This window comes from Mya arenaria, chromosome 11, assembly GCF_026914265.1.
Source record: "Mya arenaria isolate MELC-2E11 chromosome 11, ASM2691426v1".
NCBI classification, from domain to species: Eukaryota; Metazoa; Mollusca; class Bivalvia; order Myida; family Myidae; genus Mya; species Mya arenaria.
The window spans coordinates 242,465-270,284 of NC_069132.1; the positions used below are offsets into that span (position 1 = coordinate 242,465).

Genomic DNA, 27,820 nt, shown 5'->3' on the forward strand with positions numbered 1-27,820 from the left:
TTGACAGTGACCAAAAAAATTTTTTTCGTGAAAATGGCGATGGTTATCTTTAAAACCATACTGTCGAGAATGAAAAGTTATGTTAAGCAAAAAATATTTTGACTGCCCAACTTTGCTTTTTTATATGTAAGTTTGATTATTGTTTAATTCAATTTATTATTCAAAATAATATTGAATACCGTAATTCACAAGAGTTCGGACACCATAAATTAATTATTTTTTTCGCTCTCCGAATACATAGAAAATTATCATTTTTACATTTTATTTACATGTTTGTTTAACTTGCCTTTTTTTCTTCATGTTTGCTTTTTACCACTTATTAATTTATCCGTAGTAATCAATGGTCATAAACTTATTTATTACGCCTATAAGTGTAAATCCTTCATGAAGTTAATTAAAACACAGCATTTTATACATGCACTGAACTGAATAAACACATTCTATCGGCTTCAGATCAACGAGTCACACTGTGTGACGTCACATAACTTACAGTTATGCCCACGAGGATCTCGTGGAGAGCATGGACATTGCTATGCAGGATTAATGTATAACTGTACATTATTGCTTCAAATAGTCTATAAGTGTGGTACAAGTTTGAAAGCTTATTGGCAGATCGTTTTACAAACATGCCATGTTTTCTTAATCCCTTGATTGCCCTTGTTGTTTGTTTAATCCTCAAATAAATATATCACACTTCCTTTTCAACAGGCAATAAATCGTTTAGGATGGGTAGTAACTAATTAAATTGTCACAGTGGTGTATACGGTTAGGTAATCTAGCCAGGCACTGTAAAGATAAAAATCAATATTCTTCGTCTGTGAAACTTGGTAACTATGAAAGTTATGATTGATGTCCTTTGGGTGTCCGAAAATTAGGTACGCAAAATAAATTATTTTGGGAAATAATTATGGGTGTCCAAATATAAAATATTTTTGTTGAAATTATAAACGTCTTACGATATACCGTATCCCGATCTTCAACTGCCGTTTTAACCCGTATATACTCGATCAATATGACGCGAGTAACATCCCTTTCTACATAAATCTAAACAAACTCTCGGCTTGAAATTGACATCAGAAAAAAAGTTCAAAAAATTGTTACTGGGTATTATACGCAGGCATTTTTTTGCATCAAAATCTGAGGGAAAAAAGTGCGTCTAATACCCAGTCATTTACGGTACTTTCTGGGCTCAGATGTTGAACGTGCTACGTTTTCAGGTAACCTAAACACAAAACATAAACTATATGTCTGTTGCCTTTTACCCATACATACATGCTCTGGATTGATATGACCACAAAAACCATGCCAGTAGAGCATAGGCCCTTCTGGGCCTCTTGTTTCAATTCTCATTACCATCATATTCAAGTTTCGCTGAATTCTACGGATATGTATTACTGCCACGATATTAAAACTGCAAATATCTTTATTTTATCGCTACATATTTGTCTCATCCCTGAAATATTGAATGTGATTGCTATGATTATGCAATAAAATTCATTGTTATAGATTTGAAGCCTTATTTTCAGATATGTCTAGTAATCCCAAGTCAGAAGGTTGTGTGCCTCCGCAAGCCAAGAAAGCAACCAGCGAGGAGAAGCCAGCATCTAGATCTGACACACCAGTCCAGGTATGTGTTTATATCTGTGCAAGAAAGTAGACCTGACACCATTCTGGGTATGTTTTATTATCTGTAGACCTAACACACCAGTTCGGGTATGTCATTATATCTGTCCAAGAATGTAGACCTAACACACCAGTCTGGGTATGTGATAATATCTGTTGACCTGACACACAGGTACAGGTATGTAATATTGTCTGTGCCAGGTTCTAGACCTGACACACCAGTACAGGTATGTAATTATGCCTGTGCCAGATTCTAGACCTGACGCACCAGTACAGGTATGTAATAAGGACGCACTAGTACCGGTATGTGATAAGGTCTGTGGCAGATTCCAGACCTGACGCAACAGCACAGGTATGTTCAAATGCTTATGTTCAGGTATGTAATAATGTCTGTTCCAGATTCCAGACCTGACACACCAGTACATGTATGTAATTATGTCTGTGCCAGATTCCAGACCAATACATGAATGTATAAATACCTGTGCCAGATTCTAGACCTGGCACACGAGAACAGATATGTTATAATGTTTGTGCCAGATTCTAGACCTGGCACACCAATACAGGTTTGTAATAATGCCTGTGCCAGATTCTAGACCTGGCACACCAATACATGTATGTTATAATGTTTGTGCCAGATTCTAGACCTTACACACCAGTACAGGTATGTTATAATGTTTGTGCCAGATTCTAGACCTGGCACACCAATACATGTATGTTATAATGTTTGTGCTAGATTCTAGACCTGACACACCAATACAGGTATGTTATAATGTTTGTGCCAGATTCTAGACCTGACACACCAATACATGTATGTTATAATGTTTGTGCCAGATTCTAGACCTTACACACCAGTACAGGTATGTTATAATGTTTGTGCCAGATTCTAGACCTGGCACACCAATACATGTATGTTATAATGTTTGTGCTAGATTCTAGACCTGACACACCAATACAGGTATGTTATAATGTTTGTGCCAGATTCTAGACCTGACACACCAATACAGGTATGTAATAATGCCTGTGCCCGATTCTAGACCTGACACACCAATACAGGTGTGTAATATTGCCTGTGCCAGATTCTAGAACTGGCACACCAATTTATTTATGTTATGATGTTTGTGCCAGATTCTAGACCTGACACACCAATACAAGTATGTAATAATGCCTGTGCCAGATTCTAGACCTGACACACCTGTATAGGTACAGCAATGTTTTAATATAGTCGTAAAATTTTATTGACAATATTTTTTCAGTATTATTCATTGACAACTAACAAGATTGCTGATGAAATGTGCTGATGGAGTATGTTGTCACTACAAATTTCAACCATACCAGTTGTTAAATAAAATATTTAGGGAACTCGCTGAATATTCAGTTATCGAAATTAGATTTTTGGATGTACAAGCCCGAATTCTTACAATAGTGCTTGGCATTACATTTTTGAACAAGCCCTGCTATATCAAACCCAGAATTTGAGCAAGCCCATAAAGCATTTTACCAGTGCTTGCGGGCTTGTGCTAATTTTGACCACTGAATATTAAGCAAAATTGCATTAATTGTACCTCAAGCAGACTTTGAGTGTGGAAAAAACACAGAATATCAAACAAAACTGCATTATTAATACCTCAAGCCATCTCTAAGCATAGAAAGCAACTGAATCCCAATGTTAAAAGAGTTCTGGATAAATGGATTTATTTCAGGGTCAGCCGAATAAGATGACGAAGAGACAGAAGAAAAAACTTGAGTCAGAGCAGAGAAAACGTGAACAGGAGATGAAAGAGATAGCTGAAGAGCTACACAGGTAAACAGTGAGATTGAAAATGCAGGGACTAGCCGAGTAGCCCAAATATAAAAAGCTTGTTGTAAGCCACTAGATTTAGGCCTTGTTGTAAGCCAGTAGATTGAGACCTTGTTGTAAGGCACTAGATTGAGATCTTGTTGTAAGCCAGTAGACTAAGACCTTGTTGTAAGCCAGTAGATTGAGACCTTGTTGTAAGACACTAGATTAAGACCTTGTTGTAAGGCACTAGATTAAGATCATGTTGTAAGGCACTAGATTAAGACCTTGTTGTAAGCCAGTAGATTAAGACCTTGTTGTAAGCCAGTAGATTGAGACCTTGTTGTAAGCCACTAGATTAAGACCTTGTTGTAAGCCAGTAGATTGAGACCTTGTTGTAAGACAGTAGATTGAGACCTTGTTGTAAGACACTAGATAAAGACCTTGTTGTAAGCCAGTAGATTGAGACCTTGTTGTAAGACACTAGATAAAGACCTTGTTGTAAGACACTAGATTAAGACCTAGTTTAAGCCAGTAGATTGAGACCTTTTGGAAAAAACTAGATTAGGACCTTGTTGTAAGACACTAGATTAAGACCTTGTTGTAAGGCATAAGATTAAGAGCTTGTTGTAAGGCACTAGATTAAGACCTTGTTGTAAGGCACTAGATTAAGATCTTGTTGTATGGCACTAGATTAAGACCATGTTGTAAGGCACTAGACTAAGACCTTGTTGTAAGGCACTAGATTAAGACCTTGTTGTAAGGCACTAGATTAAGATCATGTTGTAAGGCACTAGATTAAGACCTTGTTGTAAGGCACTAGATTAAGACCATGTTGTAAGGCACTAGACTAAGACCTTGTTGTAAGGCACTAGATTAAGATCATGTTGTAAGGCACTAGATTAAGACCTTGTTGTAAGGCACTAGATTAAGACCTTGTTGTAAGGCACTAGATTAAGACCATGTTGTAAGGCACTAGATTAAGACCTTGTTGTAAGGCACTAGATTAAGACCTTGTTGTAAGGCACTAGATTAAGACCTTGTTGTAAGCCAGTAGATTGAGACCTTGTTGTAAGACACTAGACGAAGACCTTGTTGTAAGGCACTAGATTAAGACCTTGTTGTAAGCCAGTAGATTGAGACCTTGTTGTAAGACACTAGATAAAGACCTTGTTGTAAGCCAGTAGATTAAGACCTTGTTGTAAGCCAGTAGATTGAGACCTTGTTGTAAGAAACTAGATTAAGACCTAGTTTAAGCCAGTAGATTGAGACCTTTTGGAAAAAACTAGATTAGGACCTTGTTGTAAGACACTAGATTAAGACCTTGTTGTAAGGCACTAGATTAAGAGCTTGTTGTGAGGCACTAGATGAAGACCTTGTTGTAAGGCACTAGATTAAGAGCTTGTTGTAAGGCACTAGATGAAGACCTTGTTGTAAGACACTAGATTAAGAGCTTGTTGTAAGGCACTAGATGAAGACCTTGTTGTAAGGCACTAGATTAAGAGCTTGTTGTAAGGCACTAGATTAAGAGCTTGTTGTATGGCACTAGATTAAGAGCTTGTTGTAAGGCACTAGATTAAGAGCTTGTTGTAAGGCACTAGATTAAGAGCTTGTTGTATGGTATTAGATTAAGAGCTTGTTGTAAGGCACTAGATTAAGAGCTTGTTGTATGGCACTAGATAAGACCTTGTTGTAAGGCACTAGATTAAGAGCTTGTTGTAAGGCACTAGATTAAGAGCTTGTTGTAAGGCACTAGATTAAGACCTTGTTGTAAGGCACTAGATTAAGAGCTTGTTGTAAGGCACTAGATTAAGAACTTGTTGTAAGGCACTAGATTAAGAGCTTGTTGTAAGGCACTAGATTAAGACCTTGTTGTAAGGCACTAGATTAAAAGCTTGGTTATATGGCACTTGATTAAGAGCTTGTTGTAAGGCACTAGATTAAGACCTTGTTGTATGGCACTAGATTAAGAGCTTGTTGTAAGGCACTAGATTAAGACCTTGTTGTATGGCACTAGATTAAGACCTTGTTGTAAGGCACTAGATTAAGACCTTGTTGTAAGGCACTAGATTAAGATCTTGTTGTATGGCACTAGATTAAGACCATGTTGTAAGGCACTAGACTAAGACCTTGTTGTAAGGCACTAGATTAAGAGCTTGTTGTAAGGCACTAGATTAAGATCATGTTGTAAGGCACTAGATTAAGACCTTGTTGTAAGGCACTAGATTAAGACCATGTTGTAAGGCACTAGACTAAGACCTTGTTGTAAGGCACTAGATTAAGATCATGTTGTAAGGCACTAGATTAAGACCTTGTTGTAAGGCACTAGATTAAGACCTTGTTGTAAGGCACTAGATTAAGACCATGTTGTAAGGCACTAGATTAAGACCTTGTTGTAAGGCACTAGATTAAGACCTTGTTGTAAGGCACTAGATTAAGACCTTGTTGTAAGCCAGTAGATTGAGACCTTGTTGTAAGACACTAGACGAAGACCTTGTTGTAAGGCACTAGATTAAGACCTTGTTGTAAGCCAGTAGATTGAGACCTTGTTGTAAGACACTAGATAAAGACCTTGTTGTAAGACACTAGATTAAGACCTTGTTGTAAGCCAGTAGATTGAGACCTTGTTGTAAGAAACTAGATTAAGACCTAGTTTAAGCCAGTAGATTGAGACCTTTTGGAAAAAACTAGATTAGGACCTTGTTGTAAGACACTAGATTAAGACCTTGTTGTAAGGCATAAGATTAAGAGCTTGTTGTGAGGCACTAGATGAAGACCTTGTTGTAAGGCACTAGATTAAGAGCTTGTTGTAAGGCACTAGATGAAGACCTTGTTGTAAGACACTAGATTAAGAGCTTGTTGTAAGGCACTAGATGAAGACCTTGTTGTAAGACACTAGATTAAGAGCTTGTTGTAAGGCACTAGATTAAGAGCTTGTTGTATGGCACTAGATTAAGAGCTTGTTGTAAGGCACTAGATTAAGAGCTTGTTGTAAGGCACTAGATTAAGAGCTTGTTGTATGGTATTAGATTAAGAGCTTGTTGTAAGGCACTAGATTAAGAGCTTGTTGTATGGCACTAGATAAGAGCTTGTTGTAAGGCACTAGATTAAGACCTTGTTGTAAGGCACTAGATTAAGAGCTTGTTGTAAGGCACTAGATTAAGACCTTGTTGTAAGGCACTAGATTAAGAGCTTGTTGTAAGGCACTAGATTAAGACCTTGTTGTAAGGCACTAGATTAAGAGCTTGTTGTAAGGCACTAGATTAAGACCTTGTTGTAAGGCACTAGATTAAAAGCTTGGTTATATGGCACTTGATTAAGAGCTTGTTGTAAGGCACTAGATTAAGACCTTGTTGTATGGCACTAGATTAAGAGCTTGTTGTAAGGCACTAGATTAAGACCTTGTTGTATGGCACTAGATTAAGACCTTGTTGTAAGGCACTAGATTAAGACCTTGTTGTAAGGCACTAGATTAAGATCTTGTTGTATGGCACTAGATTAAGACCATGTTGTAAGGCACTAGACTAAGACCTTGTTGTAAGGCACTAGATTAAGACCTTGTTGTAAGGCACTAGATTAAGATCATGTTGTAAGGCACTAGATTAAGACCATGTTGTAAGGCACTAGACTAAGACCTTGTTGTAAGGCACTAGATTAAGATCATGTTGTAAGGCACTAGATTAAGACCTTGTTGTAAGACACTAGATAAAGACCTTGTTGTATGGCACTAGATTAAGACCATGTTGTAAGGCACTAGATTAAGATCTTGTTGTAAGGCACTAGATTAAGACCTTGTTGTAAGGCACTAGATTAAGACCTTGTTGTAAGGCACAATATTAAGAGCTTGTTGTAAACCACTAGATAAAGACCTTGTTGTAAGCCACTAGATAATGTAGGGGGACTGCACATTCAACATAAAAGTTGTGGCTTGGAAATGGCATACTTTAGATACGTCTCAATTTTGTTTGAATTAATCTGCCTTTAATCTGTACAAAAGTATACATACATATCTAAAAAAATATGAGCCTTTTTTAACATCAGTTATTTTTGGAGGGAAGTGACCCTGAGGATCTACTCATCCAAACAAAATGTACTCACCCTACATTTTTTACAGATAAAATCAGTGCAGCCACTCTAATTTTCTATCAAAGCAATGGTTTAAAACATTTATTTTCTTTTATTATACTACAGAAATTTTGCTTGATTATTGTAACAGTCCTTTTAAACTGTGTGATTAAATTAAGTAGAAGACAGGAACTAGACTGCCGATTACCGTGTTTTAGAGATTGCAAACTCTAGTGAAAACATTCTTATAATTGATTTAATATTTATTTTATAATTCAATCAATAATAATAAATAATTTGATTTCTTCGATTCATTTCCAACATATAATCAATTAAACTGAATTTGAGTTTATGTGCATTCAATAAAATTGATACTTGCCCAGCATGAGGTCATATTTCAAGTTTCAGTTTGATTGTTTTAAAGCTGCGCTCTCACAGATACACCATTTTTATAACTTTTTTATTTTGTGTCTTGGAAAGAGCAAATTTTTTGCGTAAATATCTGCAAACAAATGATATAAGATTGCTGACAAAAGATCAGATCGCAGATTTTCATATTTCCGATCCAAAATTAATGTTTTATGGCTTAAACCGTAACTAACCGGTTTAAGAACAATGCATAAAACATCAATTTTTGAACTTAAATATAAAAATCTAGGATCTATTTATTTGTCAGCAGTCATATTTAACTGGTTTCCATGGAGTTTTGCAATAATTGTCTCGTTCCAAGACAAAAAAAGAAGTTGTCAGAGCGTTAAATCTGTGAAAATGCAGCTTTAACATCCGTGTTTTTACAGACATTTTGTTTTCGAAAAAATAAAATTGATTTTTGTCTTAATTTGGAGCATCTTACTCACAGGGGCGGATGAGTTTGAGTAAGTTTTTACTCGTCGGACTCAAATGCAAATGTGAGCGGGCAAGTGGATTAATCGACGCCTGAACATGAACATATAATTAACTGGGAGTGTGTTCCATGATCAGGGTTCTCAATAACTTTTCAGTGAACAGGCCGTTTATAAAAAGTAACAGGCCCAAATTGGGAGGGGGTCCGGGCGTCCTCCCCCGGATTTTTTTTTATGTGAGCGCGTCATTTCCTGCATTCTGGGGTTATTTGAATGCCTTTTAAATCACCCCTTTCAAGTGCAATTTTATAAGTAATATCCCCTAAATATGCAGATACAAGTACTGCAGAGCAGTAGTTGTATCAAGATCTATATATATCATAATGCAATTATATTTATTTACCAAATTTCAACAACAAAATATCCATTTGAAAATTGTATTTTCAACACCATATACAATGTAATAACAAAACTACAATGCAATAGTACTGTGAAAATACATAAGGCACATTGAATTAATAAGAACAGTATTCATTACGCTTAACCCTGTTATTAACACATGTCACTGTTCTCATCTGATGAACTGGACGAGTAGTAATCCCCCTCCCCCTCAACAAGTATCTCCTTGAGGACTGCCCGAATTTCCTCCCTACAAGGTGTGACTGTGTCCAACCAGGAGTCTCAGTCTGGCCACCAACACTTTGAGAAGCAGTCTTACTAGACTCGGTATTGGCACTGCAAGGAGTGTTATCACCATATCCAGCAGCTGGACCAGTCTGGTCATTGTGAGATGTTGTACTGCCTGAAATAATATAAAAATGCAGGAAATGGCACATTTTACATTTCATTAATACCACTTTAACTTGGTACTGACATGACAGTTTTAAAATGTCAGTAAAATTTACATCAATGTCTCTTAAAATAAAAAAGGAAACAATTCACTTTCAATAAAAAAATAGTCAATGATTAGCTTGCTGCAAATGCAACTGAAATCAAAAGTACACTATCTTTTTTACATTTTTTTGTTTTGTTCAAAACACTTGCAATCAAAATGTTTTCTTATAAATGGGACACACTGTCTAATTTTGACATCATTTAGTTGCAAATTTGTATTAAAATTGAAGTTTAAGCAAAAATTTTAAAATTTACCTTACCCAACCCACTTTATATTTGGTGAGTCTTTAATATTGCTACGATTTTTTCATACAGAATAATGATAATGATAATAGAGTAAACTTACCTCCTTATCAAATCTTCGTAATAATGCATCTTGTACGGAATAACAACGATCAAAACTTCAAACAAAATAAACGGTGGAAATCGAACGTGAAACAATAAACAGAACAAGAAATTCATAAATGCAACTGTTTTATTTCATTTTTATCTTATACTCACTCGACACAGGGTGAAAGAAATCGTGTATTTTTCTTTTCTTCATTTTAACTAGAATGAGACGCTTGCTTCCAAGCGTTTTATCAATCGTCTATCTACACGGACTAGTGAAGTTTATTAAACGGCGCCGTAAAGAAATATGCGGGACCGGGCGAACGCTAATCAAGTCGTCGTATTTAAAAGACAATAATTTTTTTTATTCGTTGACGGATTTTAAAAATTTAAATTGTAAACGATTTGGGAACTTTTAATTTTTGTTACTAGGCGATTTTGAACCGGCCCAAATGCCATTTGAACCGGTCATTTTGGCCGGCGGCCGGTTCTTATTGAGAACCCTGCATGATGAGTGGAAGGTGTCACTATGAACATCTTTTCTCTTTATTGGAATGGTTCTGACCAATCATCTCACCTAAGCAAAACGATGACATACTATGCACCAGTCAATTGTAACCACGGCTCCTCCGAGGGAATAGCGGGGACTTTGACTTTCTGTCCAGCCAAGCCCGGGTAAAATGGCGGGGATAAACTGCTGGTTAAATCCCCGCCAAATGCCCCCATGGACCATAGGTAAGGACCATTCCCCGCTATTTGTGGCGTAAAGACAAAATCACCGCATTCTCCCGGCACTGTGGAGGTGGGGGGGGGGGCCTTGGTTACAATTGACTGGTACACTACTGCAGCCAATTATATAAAACTGAATTAGTACTCGGGGTTTGCTATTAGGATCAGTCTTTGTCTGTCGCCCTTCTGTTCGTCCTTATGTCTGTCAACAATTGCTTTAAAGACGTCTTCTCTAAAACCATCTGGCCAAGTTAAATGAAACTTCACAGGAAGCTTCCTATGATGACCTTCTACATAAATACAAGAGGTCTTATGTTGCACACATTAACAACACAAAAATAGCAGCCTTCCTGTCATCTTTAAAAAACATCTCTTCAGAAACAACTGAGTCAAATTTATTGAAACTTCACAGTGTCTGAAGCTTTGTAGGGTGTCCATACATAATATCATTACAATACAGGAATATCATTATTACCTTAATTATGCCCCCCTTCGAAGAAGAGGGGTATATTGCTTTGCACAGGCATGTCGGTCGGTTGGTCGGTCCGTCGGTAGACCAAAGCTTGTCCGAGTGATAACTCAACAATTCCTGGACATATGGTCATCAAACTTCACATGAAGGTTGGGCCTGACCAGTAGATGACCCCTATTGATTTTGGGGGTCATCGGGTCAAAGGTCAAGGTCACAGCGACCTTTAATGGTAAAATAATTTTAAAGCTTGTCCGAGTGATAACTCAACAATGCCTGCACCCATGGCCCTCAAACTTGACCTGGAGGTTGGGCCTGACCAGTAGATGACCCCTATTGTTTTTGGGGGTCATCAGGCCAAAGGTCAAGGTCACTGTGACCTTGAATGGTAAAAGGTTGTCCGAGTGATAACATGACAATGCCTACACCCATGGCCCTCAAACTTGACTTGGAGGTTGGGCCTGACCAGTAGCTGACCCCTATTGTTTTTTGGGATCAATGGGTCAAAGGTCAAGGTCACAGTGACCTTGAATGGTAAAAGGTTGTTCGAGTGATAACTCAACAATGCCTGCACCCATGGCCCTCAAACTTGACTTGGAGGTTGGGCCTGACCAGAAGATGACCCCTATTGTTTTGGTGTCATCAGGCCAAAGGTCAAGGTCACAGTGACCTTGAATGGTAAAAGGTTGTCCGATTGATAACTCAACAATGCCTACACCCATGGCCCTCAAACTTGACTTGGAGAATTGGCCTGACCAGGAGATGACCCCTATGGTTTTGGGGGGTCATCTGGCCAAAGGTCAAGGTCACAGTGACCTGGAATGGTAAAAGGTTGTCCGAGTGATAACTTGACAATGCCTGCACCCATGGCCCTCAAACTTGACTTGGAGGTTGGGCCTGGCCAGAAGATGGTCCCTATTGATTTAAGGGCTCATTGGGCCAAAGGTCAAGGTCACAGTGACCTGGAATGGTAAAAGGTTATCCGAGTGATAACTTGACAATGGCTGCACCCATGGCCCTCAAACTTGATTTGGAGGTTGAGCCTGGCCAGAAGATTGTCCCTATTAATTTTAGGGGTCATTGGGCCAAAGGTCAAGGTCACAGTGACCTTGAATGATAAAAGGTTGTCCAACAATACCTGCACCCATGGCCCTCAAACTTGACATGGAGGTTGGGCCTGACTAGTAGATGACCCCTATTGATTTTAGGGGTCAAAGGTCAAGGTCACAGTGACCTTGAAAGCAAACTTGACAATTCTTGGACCTATGGTCATCAAACTTGACATGAAGGTTGGGTCTGCCCAGTAGATGACCCGTATCGACTTTGGGGGTCATCAGGCCAAGGTCAATGTCACAGTAACCTTTAACGCAAAAAAAGTTAACAAATCTCCCCCCACTGATATCTCAACAATGCCTGAACCTATAATCATTAAACTTGACATGGATGTTAAGCCTGACCAGTAGATCACCTTTATTGATTTTAGGATTCATAGAGCCAAAGGTCAAGGTCACAGTGATCTTGAATGGTAAAAGGTTGTCCGAGTGATAACTCAACAGTGCCTGAACCTATGGCCTTCAAACTTGACTTGGAGTTGCATCTGACTTGTAGATGACCCCTTATGATTTAAGGGGTCATCGGGTCAAAGGTCAAGGTCACAGTGACCTTGAACGAAAAAAACTTGTCTTGTGATAACTTGACAATGCCTGCACCCATGGCCCTCAAACTTGACATTTAGGTTTCTGGTGACCAGCTGATGACTCTGGATTTTGAGTTCATAGAGTCAAAGGTCATGACGGTCATAACACACTTTATCCTCACACTTTAATGGTCATAAGCTTAAAACAGCAACAAATCAGCTGTCATTTCGGTCCATGCATATTTCATTCAATTGTCCATATAATCCTGACAACATGGCGCTCAGGGGGGCATAATGTTTGACAAACATCTCTTGTTTTCAATAGATTCTGAGCAACTTTTCCACTACACTTAAATTGTAAAATAAGTAAAGCTATACCTTTGAGAATATCCCATTGACATCTTATGTATCATTTATAACCCATTTTAGATTTATCTAGGGGCTATATAGTAGTCCTGTTACCTAACGTTCCATCACAAAGTATTGTATCACATGTAGCTCCTAATTGACTAACCCGTACACACAGGAAGCTTCATAGGAATGTTGGTCAGCAATGGAAATTGTGCACCAGTTATTTGTGTGATATTTCATTTGGTCTAAAACAGATATGAAGATCAGGCTGATATAACTATTGTAGAATGTTGGTCAGGTTTTATTATGCACAGTCATGCTTTTAATTTAAAGATGACATTTAACCATTTCTGTGTGCATTCAGTGTCTTGGGCGAGTCCATCACTTCTTTGATAGCGCTATTTATTTTTATGTTGTTTTTATCTTTAGAAAACATGAGAGAGAAAAAGAGAAAAAAGAGGAAAGGGAGAGACAGGCTGCCAAACAGAGGCGTGATGACAAAGAAAACATTGACATCTCAGGTATAGTTGGCAAACGGAGGCGTAATGACAGAGAAAACATTGACATCTCAGGTATAGTTGGCAAATGGAGGCGTAATGACAGAGAAAACATTGACATCTCAGGTATAGTTGGCAAATGGAGGCGTAATGACAGAGAAAACATTGACATCTCAGGTATACTTGGCAAATGGAGGCGTAATGACAGAGAAAACATTGACATCTCAGGTATAGTTGGCAAATGGAGGAGTAATGACAAAGAAAACATTGACATCTCAGGTAAAGTGGGCAAACAGAGGCGTGATGACAAAGAAAACATTGACTTCTCAGGTAAAGTGGGCAAACAGAGGCGTGATGACAAAGAAAACATTGACATCTCAGGTAAAGTGGGCAAACAGAGGCGTGATGACAAAGAAAACATTGCTTTATAAGTACCATTTTATATTTTTGGATTTATCTAAAAAAAAGTACATCATTTTATAGCCGAAATTTGGTTTGAATTGTAAAAATTTATGATCCAAGGGATGAGTTCCCAGCCAGAAACTCTAAAAAAAGTTTATGTATGAGGATTAATGATAATATGTTTGAAATATTGCAGTTTTTATCTCAACTATTCAAAGAATAAGAAAGCTATACTACTCACCCTTGCGTCGGCGTCACACCTTGGTTGAGGTTTTGCATGCAAGCACCTTTAAGTCACTATCTCAGTCAATACATCATGTGTTGCATTGAAACTTTAGCTGTGTATTCCCAACTATCTAACCTACTAAATTAATGAAGTTAGATAACACTTTTTTTCAAATATAATGCAAATTATGGGCCTTTATTGTTTGAGATAGAAATTCTGGTTAAGGATGTGCATGTAAGCACACATAGGTTGATATCTCTGCAACTACTTGATGTATTGCATTAAGACTTTATACAATGGTACTCAACCATCCAATCTACTTAACTAACCAAGTAAGATAACTCTAGTTTGCATTAAATTCAAATTATGGCCCTATTTTATTTGACATAGAAATTCAAATACATCATGTATTGCATAGAAACTCTAGACCCAAGGCTCCCAACCATTCAACCTTAATTAATCAGGAAAGATAACTCTTTTATATATTATATCAATTTTGCCCCTTTATTATGCCACTTAGAAATTCTGGTTAAAGTTTTGCATGTTAGCACACATAGGTTAATATCCCAGCAAGTACTTCATGTATTACATTGAAACTTTATACAATGGTACTCACCCACCCAACCTACTTGAATAACCAAGTTAGATAACTGTATTTTGCAAATAATGGCCCTTTATTATTGGACTTAGAAACTCTGGTTAAAAATTTGCAAGTCACCACATTCATGTTAATATCACAGCAAATACATCATTTATTGCATTGAAATCTAATCTTATTTTACAGTGATCCATGTTTCGCCAAAACTTTTCAATCCTTACACTGAAAAGCGGCTTAATAGTCCAGCGCGCTGTCTCTGTGACAGCTCTTGTTTGTTTTATGAATGGTTGAAATGAGTTTTTGAGTATATTTTACATTTAATAATCAATTTTCTCAATTATATGACAAGAATTAAATCGCCGAAATGCCCAATATCAAGCGTCTCGGTCATTTCCCCAGAGTTCCATAAAAAAAAACAGCCTTTATCTTTTTATCATTTTTTTAAATGCACATTTAAATCTTTATTAGGAAAGCTTATAGAATTTAATACATTTCAGCATGCTTTGATTTTCGGAAGAAATCAAAAAGAGCGAGGCAAAGAGGTAAGAATTTATGGAATGTTCAGCAGCTTAATTTTGAATTTAAACTTAGAGGTAACTACATGCTCCAAGTGGGCTGTTTTTTGCTTATAGGCTTGAGTGTCAAACTTGAGCACAAGGGCAATTATTACACAATGGCTTGATTCTGCCATGTTTTTAATACCTAATTGTTTTTAGCTCTACTGGCCAAAGGCCAGAAGAGCTTATGCGATGGTAATGTGCACGTAGTATGTGTGTCTGTGCATCTGTAAACAATTGCTTGTGAACATGATACAGTCTTCATTTGATTGTATCTAGATGAAGCTTGTACAGTATCTAGATATCCATTAGAGCTCAGTTCCTTTTGAAAACCAGCCAGATCTGCCCATGCATGCCTAGATAATGGGCCTTGAAAGTATAAAAAAATCTGTGTGTCTGTAAACAATTGCTTGTGAACACGATACGGTCTTCAGTTTTGATTGTTTCTCGATAAAACTTGTACAGTATTTAGATATCCATTAGAACTCAGTCCTTTTGAAAACCAGCCAGATCCACCCATGCATGCCTAGATTATGGTTCTTGAAAGTATAAAAAAATGCTAATTTTAGCTAAGTCTATTTTAAGCCAAGTCTACATGAGCGAAGTCTATTTTTAGCCAAGTTTACATGTAAAGTCACAATTGCTTGTGAATGTTTGTTCAAATTATGCCCCTGGGGTCATTACTGGCCATGCCATCGAGTTCACAGGTTTGGTATACTTAAATTGGGAAATGTTAAAAACCTTTTTGTCTGAAACAGCTATGCAGATCCTTGCTATTTTGAACAAGGCTTAATTTAGTGGTCCACTACCATAGTTGTTCAAATTATGCCCCTTGGGTCAAAACTGGCACTGCCCCGGGGGTCACAAGTTTCCTAGGGACTTGTTTAAGAAATATTTTCAAAATCTTCTTGTTTCAAACCACAAGGCCCATACCTTTGATATCTGTTGTGGAGCATCATATGATGACCATCTAGCAAAACATTTGAAATTATGCCCCTTGGGCAAAAGCTTGCCCCACCCCTTTTGACTTACTTTTTAATTTTTAAAGCTATAGCAATGAAATTTGACCATGGGTACAGTTTTGCAAACGAGCATCAATGTTGTCCTGGGATGTCCTTTGACCTTTTGATCAACCTTTTTATTTCTAAAGCTACAGAAATGAAAGTTTGACCATGAGTATAGTTTTGAAAGCAAATATTTTTTACCCTCAGATTTGCTTTACTTGGCAGATATTAAAATAGTTCATGCAACTAATCTGCTTACAACACTTTCTGTCCTCAGATGTTGAACGTGCAGCGTCTTCAGCTAACCCAAACACAAAAAGTGAACTATATATTTGTTGCCTATTACTCATACGTACATGCTCTAGATTGAAAATGACCACAAGAGCTATGCCAGTAGAGCATAGGCCCTCGTGGGCCTCTTGTTTTATTTGTAAATTTACAATAATGAAAAGCAGAACAACTTTTTGTTCTAAAATGATGAAATATCTCGGACTCTAGACGAATAAAATGTACAAAATTAAAAAGTATTTTTCGCATCTTCGTTCTGTTTGTGAATGTCAATGCTAGAAAAACGACTCCCTATCACACAGCATAGTTTTTTATTTTTCTCTATTTTCCACCCTTGTTTCTGTACAAGAGTGTTTAAACAAATCTATATTAGTTAATTGGTATGTGAGAAATTATCATTGTACCGGTTCAGTGGTTGCCATTTCATTTCATAACAAAGTTTAGTAACAAATCAATTCACTTGCCAGTTACAAACAGGTAGGCAACAAACCAGTGGTTGTCTTGTCAGCAAAGCTGATTATCATTGACTCATGCAAATGACAACAAACAACTGGTACAAGATTGTTATTCTATGAAGTTACATGATGCTTAATTTATGAAGAAAAAAATTGTTAGAATGAGTCTTTGAAGTCATGGGTAGAGAAGTCTTTGGTTGAGGAGTTGTGGGTAGAAGTGTTTAGTTGAGAAGTGGTGAAATGAGGAGTGTTGGGTAGGAGTTGTGAGTTGTGAAATGAGAGGTTGAGGAGTTGAGGGTAGAAGTGGGGAGTTGGGAAGTGGTGAGTTGAGAAGTGATGGGATCGAGAAGTGTTTGATAGATGAGATGAATTGAGAAGTGATGGGTTCAAAAAGTGTTAGGTAGATGTGATGAGTTGAGAAGTGATTGGTTCGAGAAGTGTTTGGTAGATGCGATGAGTTGAGAAGTGATAGGTTCAAAAAGTGTTTGGTAGAAGTGATGAATTGAGAAGTGATGGGTTCAAGAAGTGGTGAGGTGAGAAGTTGTGGGTTGATTAACACCCTTAGTTTTTGTTTCGCCTGACTAGGCGACATATAGGGGTTACTTTTGTCGGCAGCAGTGGCGGTCGCTTCCCGTTTTCACTTGTCCAGGGTATATCTCGTAGAATATTAGTGGTATCAACTTGAAATTTCATATGTAGATAGATCTCATTGAGGGCAAGTGTAGTGCACAAGAAACTTAAGTAACTCATGCTTCCATATTCCCCTTTGTTAATTTTCGTTGTTCATTTTTGTCCGGCTTAACGTTGTTACCTTCACTTCAAATGCAACCTACACTTGAAAGTTAAATGGCAACATCAGTGTCTAACAGCTATAATGATGACAGTAAATAATTTATCAGGTGACACATCCAGCTCGCAGAGTTATAGTATAAATTATATTCACAGTTAGTTGATTGTAGAATTTTGTGCTGTTGTTCCGTGTTTCTGGTTTGTGAATGTTTATTTTTCTGCTCTGTGTCATTGGTGTTGACTCTGTGCCACTGGACTACTTTTGACTGCTGGGCTTGTTTCTTCATTTATATATTGAACAGGGTTGGGCCTTGACTTATTGTGTTGAGGTGTAGAAGTAGGGGGTTGAGAAGTGGTACGATGAGAAGGGTTGAGAAGTCATAGGTTAAGAAGATAGAGGCTTTAAAAAGACAAGTTAGGTTGGAAACAAAAAGTAACAGGATTTGAAAACATTGAATGATAAGAACTACATTTGGCCCTAAGGCAATCTTATATGCATTAATAGAGCTGTTGTGAAATTCTTCTTAAAGAAGTATAAGTTGTGTGCCAGAAAATTTGTTTAAGAAATTTCTCTTTCCACTTGAAGGCTGACTGATGTTTTTAACATGTCATCATTGTTCATCATTCACAAACCTACTTATACTTGCGTAACATGTATCACATTTTGTGTGAATTTGTCCTGGATGCCAATTGTTATATACTTTTGTACACATCCATGTTCAAGTATGTCATACACACTTTCTCGTACAAGTAGCCAACACATGTACATCCTCATACAAGTAATTCACATATACACATCCACATACACATCCGTGAAAGTTATTTTCACATGCACATCCTAATATAAGTAAATCACAGGTTCTAATCCTCATACAAGTAGTTCACATGTTAACATCCACATACAAGTAGTTCACATCCACAAACAAGAAGTTCACATGTTAACATCCACAAGCAAGTAGTTCACATCCACATACAAGAAGTTCACATGTTAACATCCACATACAAGTAGTTCACATCGTCATACAAGTAGTTCACATCCACATACAAGAAGTTCACATGTTAACATCCACATACAATAGTTCACATCCACAAACAAGTAGTTCTCATGTTAACATCCACATACCAGTAGTTCACATCCTCATACAAGAAGTTCACATGTTAACATCCACATACAAGTAGTTCACATCCGCATACAGGAAGTTCACATGTTAACATCCACATACAAGTAGTTCACATTCACATACAAGAAGTTCAAATCCTCATACAAGTAGTTAACATCCACATACAAGTAGTTCACATCCACATACATGTAGTTAACATCCACATACAAGAAGTTAACATGTTAACATACACATACAAGTAGTTCACATCCTCATACAAGAAAGTCACATGTAAACATCCACATACAAGTAGTTCACATCCACATACAAGAAGTTCGCACGTTAACAGCTTTTCACAGCCCCTCTTATATATTTTTAATTTCTACTCAAGCCATAAAAGATTGGTATAATTATGTCTCCCCCACATATTGTTTTTGCCCTGTCCGTCAGTCCGTCTTTATGTCACACTTCGTTTCCGCTCAATAACTAAAGAAGGCTTTCACCAAGGAACTTCATACTTGGTATGCTAGTTGGTCATGACTAGTAGATGACCCCTATTGATTTTGAGATCACTAGGTCAAAGGTTAAGGTCGCTGTGACCTTGAGCTGAATAAACGGTTTCAGCTCTATAACTAGAGATCCTTTGGGTCCAGGAACTTCATACTTGGTATGCTAGTTGTTCATGACTAGTAGATGACCCCTATTGATTTTGAGATCAAAAGGTCAAAGGTCGAGGTTACCTTCAGGTAAAAAACAATATGTTGGCGGTGACCTTAAGCTTAAAAATGGTTTCTGCTCAATAACTTAAGAACGTTTGTACCCAGGATATTCATACTTGGTATGCTAGTTGGTCATGACTAGTAGATGAACCTTATCAATTTTGAGATCACTAGGTCAAAGGTCAAGGTTGCTGTGACCTTAGGTGAAGAAACTGTTTCCGCTCAATAAGTAAAGATCCTTTGGGTCCAGGAACTTAATACTTGGTATGCTAGTTGTTCATAACTAGTAGATGACCCCTATTGATTTCGAGATCAAAAGGTCAAAGGTCGCGGTTACGTTCAGGTAAGAAACGATATGTTGGTGGTGAGCTTAAAAATGGTTTCCTCTCAAGTACTAAAGAACGCTTGTACCCAGGAACTTCATACTTAGTATGCAAGTTGGTCATGACTAGTAGATGATTCCTATTGATTTTGAGGTCAAAGGTCTTGAGGTGAATAAACCGTTTCCGCTCAATAACTAAAGAACGCTTGCACCCAGGCACTTCATACTTGGTATGCTAGATGTCCATGACTAGTAGATGACCCCTATTGATGTTGAGATCAGTAGGTCAAAGGTCAAGGTCGCAGTAGATATTTACTATTTAATACGGGTGAATAAACCAAACTTCACTGTTAGTTAGTCTCCAGTCCAAAATTACATGTCCATCCTTTTTTTTCCTCAGATATGACCACACAATAAGGGAGGCAATTGCTTTATCAAAAAAGCAATCTCTAGTTTGAAATTCAAGATAATCATAAGGGCTAAATAGATCTTAATACATGAAATGCTTTCAAATGATCTCAATTTTTAGGATTTTCAGGCGTTTGAAATATTGATGGAATAAGCAAACCAACTGCTGTATTTTTCAGAGCGTAAAATGCAGGAAGCAGAAAGCCGAGCGTCTGTCAGTGAGACCCCCACTTCTCAATCCAACATGCCACGGGTAGATACGCCACTTACAGATATTACTGGAAATAATGCCTGGTAAGTCAAAAAAGTCAGATAAAATCAAACATGCAATTTAACCCTGAAACTTTTAATTGGTTTATTAAAATGATAAATACCTGCATGTTATGTTTTAAAAAAAATAAAATATTGTTACGCTATGCGCTTAAATAACATGTCTGATTTTTCAGAAAAAATACAGCTAAGTTGTCAGTAGCAGCTAAATTGAAAAGTGAACCTTTAATTGGTTGTCCTTTTTCGGAAAAATATATCATTTTGCAAATAATCCATGAAATTTAAAACTTGATATGACTAATGCTAGTAATATTGCAAGCAATTTAATTTTGTGTATTTCTTTTAAAAAAAGTATGTAATTTTATTTAAATATTTAAGGTGATGTCTTTATTGGGAATTTTGAAGAAAATTTATATAAACTAGATTTTATTATGGTATAAATTGGAGCTTTTGATTTGACACAGGGTATAAAAGAGAATTCCAGACCAGATCTCTTGAAGTGTTGCGCAATTTAGGCCTTAAACTGTAAACTCCTGATGAATGTGTTTATTTATATCATGTAGGTTTTCTTGCAGCTCAGACACTGAATCTAAGGGCAGTTACTCTAGCATAAAGGGCACTGCATCCACATACAGTACAGAAAGAAAGGGGAGTAACTCTGGTAAAAAACATTCTGCCCCTGGCTATTGTACTGAATCCATGGGAAGTAACTACAGTATGAAAAATACAGCTTATGGATCAAGTGCCACCAACAATGCAGATGGAGGTAACTCTCCTGGTGGATATATACCTACTACTGGTTTCTATGAGATCAAGAAACCATTGGCAACTCGCAACAAATTCAACTGTCTGGATGATATTGAGGATGACGGCAATTCAAGGTAAGCATTGTTGGAGGATGGAGTTTGCTGCTTTAAAGGGCTACTTTATTGTTGCATTTCTTAATTAATAATTAATTAATGCTAATTATTTATGGTAATAAAAAACAACAACAAATAAAAAAAACATAAAAAAGCCAGCATGTTTAAATAGCGATGGCCTGAATTCACAAAAAACTTTTAATAATAGAATACGGAAAACAGGTTGTTGTTTTTTTAACATACTTCAAGCATCTTGATTTGTGTTTTTAAAATGTTCAAAATTAATTTTATAAATCTTTGTCACATCACAAAAATGTTTATATTTTCAGTTACAAAAAGGATGCAAAGATGCCAGATTTACCAAGTTTTAACCAGTATTCTCAACCACCTAACTTCCAATCAAACAGTGGAGTAACAGGACTAAATACAATCCCTGAACCAGACAAACAATACCAATCTGCATATGTGTATTCCGTGCCTCAAGTCCCCCAGGCTAATAATAGCTTTGATTCAGGACATTCCACATTCAGCAGTACTGGTAACTATGGTCACAATGTGAACAACGCTTCTGCAGACAATAAGTTCAACACACAGTGTAGTACTCCTCCATCAAAGGGGAGAAAAGTGCCGAGTACTCCACAGACCCAGACTGATAAACTTTTTAGTGCTACGCAAAATGAAAAACTGTGCTGTGGCAAACAGTTCAATGGTTTGCAAAACAAAGACAATGAAGTGTTCAGCGCTTCAACAAGAAATGCAAACCAAAGTGCTTTCAAACAATTTGGCCATATCAATGGAATTGTTATTGATAACATTAAGAGAGATAGCTTTGATAAAACACAAGCTACTCCACATGTATCAGTAAACGATTGGAGTAGGAGTGTTGAAGTTGAGGGTGAAAATGAGGTTTATGACCGTGCTGATTGTTCCAATGATAATGATGATGGTATAGATGGGGAGGAGGACATTGATGTTAAAATTGATCAGCAGCATACAACGTTTCATCAAAGAAAATACCATAACAATTCAGACTATGAGGATCGGAGAAATCAGCCTTACCAAAATGCCAATCCATATCATTCAAATTTTAAAAACTATACAAACAGACCATCAGGGTCTTACATGGGTCATGGATTTGGTCCCCACTACCCCCAACCCGGAACATTCAGGGGTCCCCCTCCACCGGGACACATGTCCACTCAGAATCCCGGGGGAATGGCCAGAGATCAGCGCCTGAATAACCCCACCGTGGGCAACCAGCCGCGATTTACCTTTGCTAAGGGTGGCTACCCTGTTCCCAAATACCCAGGATATGAAGAAAGGTCTTGCTATCCTCCCCCACCCCCTGGCTGTAGACCCCCGGGGTTTGTTACTAATCCCAGGGGCTCTAGTCCTCCTGGACAACATGCTCACAAGGAGGAAAGCAGGAATTTACCACACACAGATCTTCATAGCAATACAAATAATGTAGAAGATAGGAAAGCTTCATTTAATATAAATAGCAGTTATTCACGTAGTACCCATTTGTACTCAAATGAGACTGATTCAGTTAAATATGCCAAGGGAGGTACTCTTAATGAGATTGAAGAAGTATTGAGAAATACATCTTGTAATGACCGATCAAATCCTAAAGCTACACATACTGCTCATACCATAGAAACAGGCGTGAACTCGCATAACCAAAGTATCGGCTCACTAGATTCTCTTGATGACTTCATGTGTGATGGGCTCCCAGCACGCAGTGATGGCTTTGGAGGTTTCGCACAAAACCAGACTAGTAACGGAATGGGTCGGGATGGTTTTAGCTTGCAGTCAGAACTAGGGGTACCGGCGGGAATGTTTACTGATAGTATGAAAAATTACTACAAAAGATGATGGCTTTTATTTTTATAGATATTTCGGAATGATAATGTGTTGTGGTACCACTTACCTGACCAATCTTGTTTAAAAAAAACAAAGGTTAGAAAAATAAAAAAAAGGTTGAAATATATTTTTGGAAATTTGCACCATGAGGCACTATTATTGTACATGGTGATACAGTTGACTTGTATTGTGTTACTTGGCAACCATAATATCAGGATGTGTATTTATGTTATCAATACTATGATGTACATGTCTGCCTAGCCTGTTGTCTGTTTAGAATGTAACAGATTTTGCCAAGTTTTAACTAGTATTCACTAACCTACAATCAGTCACAATATTATTTTAGTTTTGCTTTCACATGTTTGTTTACAATGTTTTTATGTCGAAATGAGTATTATTTGCATTTTTGATGGTTTTAGAACTGCTGTTGTAACCATTAAGTTTTTGGTAAAAGTTTCAGGAAAAGAGGCTTTCGAGAAAGTGACCAGTACACTATTGAATAAACTTACATATCTGTTTACTGAGGATACATTTTGAAAGATACTCAGTTCATTCTACAACTATTTCATTTAAACAAGCATCTCTTTCCAGGAAGGCAAAATAGATAAATTCTACTATAGTGGCAGCTTCCTGTTCATTTTGGTGTTTTTTCTACCTTTTTACATTAAAAAACTGAAAGGAAATGGTCTAATTTGAATGTGCTTTCGGGTTAAACGGATTAGCCCTTAAGAGGGTGAACGTGAAGGAGTTCTACATGTTTCTATTTCCATTTAAAACATTTTCCCCGCATTTCTATATTGATTGTGTTCAATCTTTTCATTAGGGCAATATTAATTTTTAGCTTGACAATTCCCCTGAATGACTTCAATGGTTGATTTAAGTTTAAGGGCCAGTTGGGATTTTCACTAATAAATCCTATAACCTTCATTCAATTCACTTCATACTTCTCACCAATTGATGATAGCCATCATACAATTTGGTTACGTATTCCATGATATTTTAAATGCAAATTATGTCCTTTGATCAACTTGAAAGTTTGGTGAAAGTTTAAGGGCAACTTGGCATTTTCATTTAAAAGTCCTATACCTTTCATTTAATGGATTTCATACTTCACACAATTGTGGACAGTAATAGGCCAATTAGGTTACATTACTTAATGTTATCCTAATTACAAATTATGGCCCTTGATCAAATAAGATGGTTTAAGGGCAACTTGGGGTTTTACCTCAGATCTCAAATAACTTTATGTAAATGGACTTCGTACTTTACATAATTGTCCACGGCATCACACCATAAGGTTACATAACATTTTGTCATAAATTAAAATTATTATAATAAGTTAAATTAGTGACTGTTTTATGGATGTATTTTGTTAGGTCTTTGAATATAATAGATTAACTTTGTTACTGATCAACAGATGTATTAGGTGAGGTGATAAGATAAAGGCTAGTTTTGTGTCTGGTTCACAGATGTATTAGGTGAGATGTAAAGATAATATCTTAACTTTGTGACCATTACACAGATGTATTAGGTGAGGGCTTTGAAAATAATTGGCTAATTTGGTGACCGTTACACATGTGTATCAGGTGAGGTCTGTGAAGATAATATGTTAACTTTGTGAACGTTACAGAGCTATATAAGGTGAGGACTGAAGATAATAGGTTAATTTGGTGACCGTTACACAAATGTATTAGGTGAGGTGTGAAGATAATAGGTTACCTTTGTGACCGTTACACAGATGTATTAGGTGAGGTCTGTGAAGATAATAGGTTAACTTTGTGACTGTTACAAGGATGTATTAGGTGAGGTGTGAAGATAATAGGTTAACTTTGTGACTGTTACACAGATGTATTAGGTGAGATGGGAAGATAATAGGTTACCTTTGTGACTGTTACACGGATGTATTAGGTGAGATGGAAAGATAATAGGTTAACTTTGTGACTGTTACACAGATGTATTAGGTGAGATGGGAAGATAATAGGTTACCTTTGTGACCGTTACACAGATGTATTAGGTGAGGTCTGTGAAGATAATAGGTTAACTTTGTGACTGTTACACGGATGTATTAGGTGAGGTGTGAAGATAATAGGTTACCTTTGTGACCGTTACACAGATGTTTTAGGTGAGGTCTGTGAAGATAATAGGTTAACTTTGTGACCGTTACACAGATGTTTTAGGTGAGGTGTGAAGATAATAGGTTACCTTTGTGACCGTTACACAGATGTTTTAGGTGAGGTCTGTGAAGATAATAGGTTAACTTTGTGACCGTTACACAGATGTTTTAGGTGAGGTCTGTGAAGATAATAGGTTAACTTTGTGACTGTTACACGGATGTATTAGGTGAGGTGTGAAGATAATAGGTTACCTTTGTGACTGTTACACAGATGTATCAGGTGAGGTCTGTGAAGATAATAGGTTAACTTTGTGACTGTTACACGGATGTATTAGGTGAGGTGTGAAGATAATAGGTTAACTTTGTGACTGTTACACGGATGTATTAGGTGAGATGGGAAGATAATAGGTTACCTTTGTGACCGTTACACAGATGTTTTAGGTGAGGTCTGTGAAGATAATAGGTTAACTTTGTGACTGCTACACGGATGTATTAGGTGAGATGTGAAGATAATAGGTTAACTTTGTGACTGTAACACGGATGTATTAGGTGAGATGGGAAGATAATAGGTTAACTTTGTGACCGTTACACTGCTGTCATTAGGTGAGATGTGAAGATAATAGGTTAATTTCGTGACCGTTACACAGATGTATTAGGTGAGGTGTGAAGAAAATAGGTTAATTTCCTGACTGTTATACAGATGTATCAGGTGAGGTCTGTGAAGATAATATGTTAACTTTGTGACTGTTTCACAGTTGTATAGATGAGGTTACATGTAAATACTTCAGCTTATGGATATTTTTGCTTTGACCAGATTCCATACTCGACTACTGTTTAGTTCAACAATTATTTTATTTTATTTATTTTCTTGATAGTTTTTGTTTTAGCAGGAAGCTATTTTAGTCCATGTCTGAGATGTTATGTATTTAGTCCATGTCTGAGATGTTATGTATTTAGTCCATGTCTGAGATGTTATGTATTTAGTCCATGTCTGAGATGTTATGTATTTAGTCCATGTCTGAGATGTTATGTATTTAGTCCATGTCTGAGATGTTATGTATTTAGTCCATGTCTGAGATGTTATGTATTTAGTCCATGTCTGAGATGTTATGTATTTAGTCCATGTCTGAGATGTTATGTATTTAGTCCATGTCTGAGATGTTATGTATTTAGTCCATGTCTGAGATGTTATGTATTTAGTCCATGTCTGAGATGTTATGTATTTAGTCCATGTCTGAGATGTTATGTATTTAGTCCATGTCTGAGATGTTATGTATTTAGTCCATGTCTGAGATGTTATGTATTTAGTCCATGTCTGAGATGTTATGTATTTAGTCCATGTCTGAGATGTTATGTATTTAGTCCATGTCTGAGATGTTATGTATTTAGTCCATGTCTGAGATGTTATGTATTTAGTCCATGTCTGAGATGTTATGTATTTAGTCCATGTCTGAGATGTTATGTATTTAGTCCATGTCTGAGATGTTATGTATTTAGTCCATGTCTGAGATGTTATGTATTTAGTCCATGTCTGAGATGTTATGTATTTAGTCCATGTCTGAGATGTTATGTATTTAGTCCATGTCTGAGATGTTATGTATTTAGTCCATGTCTGAGATGTTATGTATTTAGTCCATGTCTGAGATGTTATGTATTTAGTCCATGTCTGAGATGTTATGTATTTAGTCCATGTCTGAGATGTTATGTATTTAGTTCTTCTGATAAAATACTTGTCTTAAATGTTATGTATGTAGTTTTGCTGATAAAAGTAATTGTTTCAAATGTTATGTATTTAGTTCCGCTAATAAAAAGTGTTAACATGTAGAATAATTATCAAATAGGCCAACACTACAAGATAAATTCCTTAGCACTGGGCTGTATTTTATTAATTCCCATCTTGGACATATTCAATCTCTAAAGATTGTACAGTGTGTCTGGGACCAATAACGATTCTACTCCCAGTTTGTGTGTAGTTGTAAACTTTTTTTCTAATTATATTTTTTTTCTTGTTGAAAATGTTGTAGAAAACTTGTGCATAGTTTCTCAAGTAGAAATTAATGTTGCCATATTTGTTTCTTGTTTCTTGTCATTTTATGGTAAGGCCTAAAAAAATAAATAGTGTGGTTCAGGTAACATGGTCCCCAAGAATAGGTAGGGTAGGTCGGGATTTTTTTTATTTTTATTTTTATTTGTTTAGTATCGGTTTGTTTGCTTTGTTTTTGTCCTTTTTCAACACAATTTAAGTTATATAAGGACATTGCTGAGCATCGCTGCAGTTAGGTGGTGTGTCATTGCTAGTTTTGTTGTCATTCATCACACACCTTCCGAAAGCAAAACATATTGATAATTAAATGTGACAATACTGACCTGCTTCAGCATCTCAAAAACATTTCTCTGCCATTCTTCAAGAAGTAAAGTTAGGAATAATTTATAAACTGTACAAATGACAACAGACCCAGGTTTCAGTCCCAGTTTAAAAGAGTCACATTTTGTCAGGCACCAGCCTATGTCAGAACTCCCAGTATTTATATTTCCTTTCTATACTAGTAGTATGTTTGTCCTGCTGCTATTTTATTTAAACTATTTTTTATGATTGCATCTGACAACATGACAAGTGAAAAGGGTCATGCCTT

At 36.8% G+C, this 27,820-nt stretch overlaps 1 protein-coding gene across 5 annotated transcripts in view; it reads left to right on the top strand.

Moving 5' to 3' along the window:
* LOC128208913 (uncharacterized) overlaps window positions 1–26,238 on the top strand; it is a 63,306-nt gene extending 37,068 nt beyond the window's left edge. For 4 of the 5 annotated variants that reach the window (XM_052912621.1, XM_052912622.1, XM_052912620.1 and 1 more), the window contains 7 exons: window positions 1,527–1,627; window positions 3,324–3,424; window positions 13,146–13,237; window positions 14,937–14,981; window positions 20,261–20,375; window positions 20,927–21,232; window positions 21,541–26,238. In XM_052912621.1, the coding sequence (XP_052768581.1) occupies window positions 1,527–1,627; window positions 3,324–3,424; window positions 13,146–13,237; window positions 14,937–14,981; window positions 20,261–20,375; window positions 20,927–21,232; window positions 21,541–23,086 (2,306 nt within the window). In that variant the 3' untranslated portion in view covers window positions 23,087–26,238. The remainder of the gene's footprint in view (window positions 1–1,526; window positions 1,628–3,323; window positions 3,425–13,145; window positions 13,238–14,936; window positions 14,982–20,260; window positions 20,376–20,926; window positions 21,233–21,540) is intronic. The other variant, XR_008256917.1, reaches the window with a different exon arrangement.
* The last annotated feature ends 1,582 nt before the right edge of the window (window positions 26,239–27,820 follow it).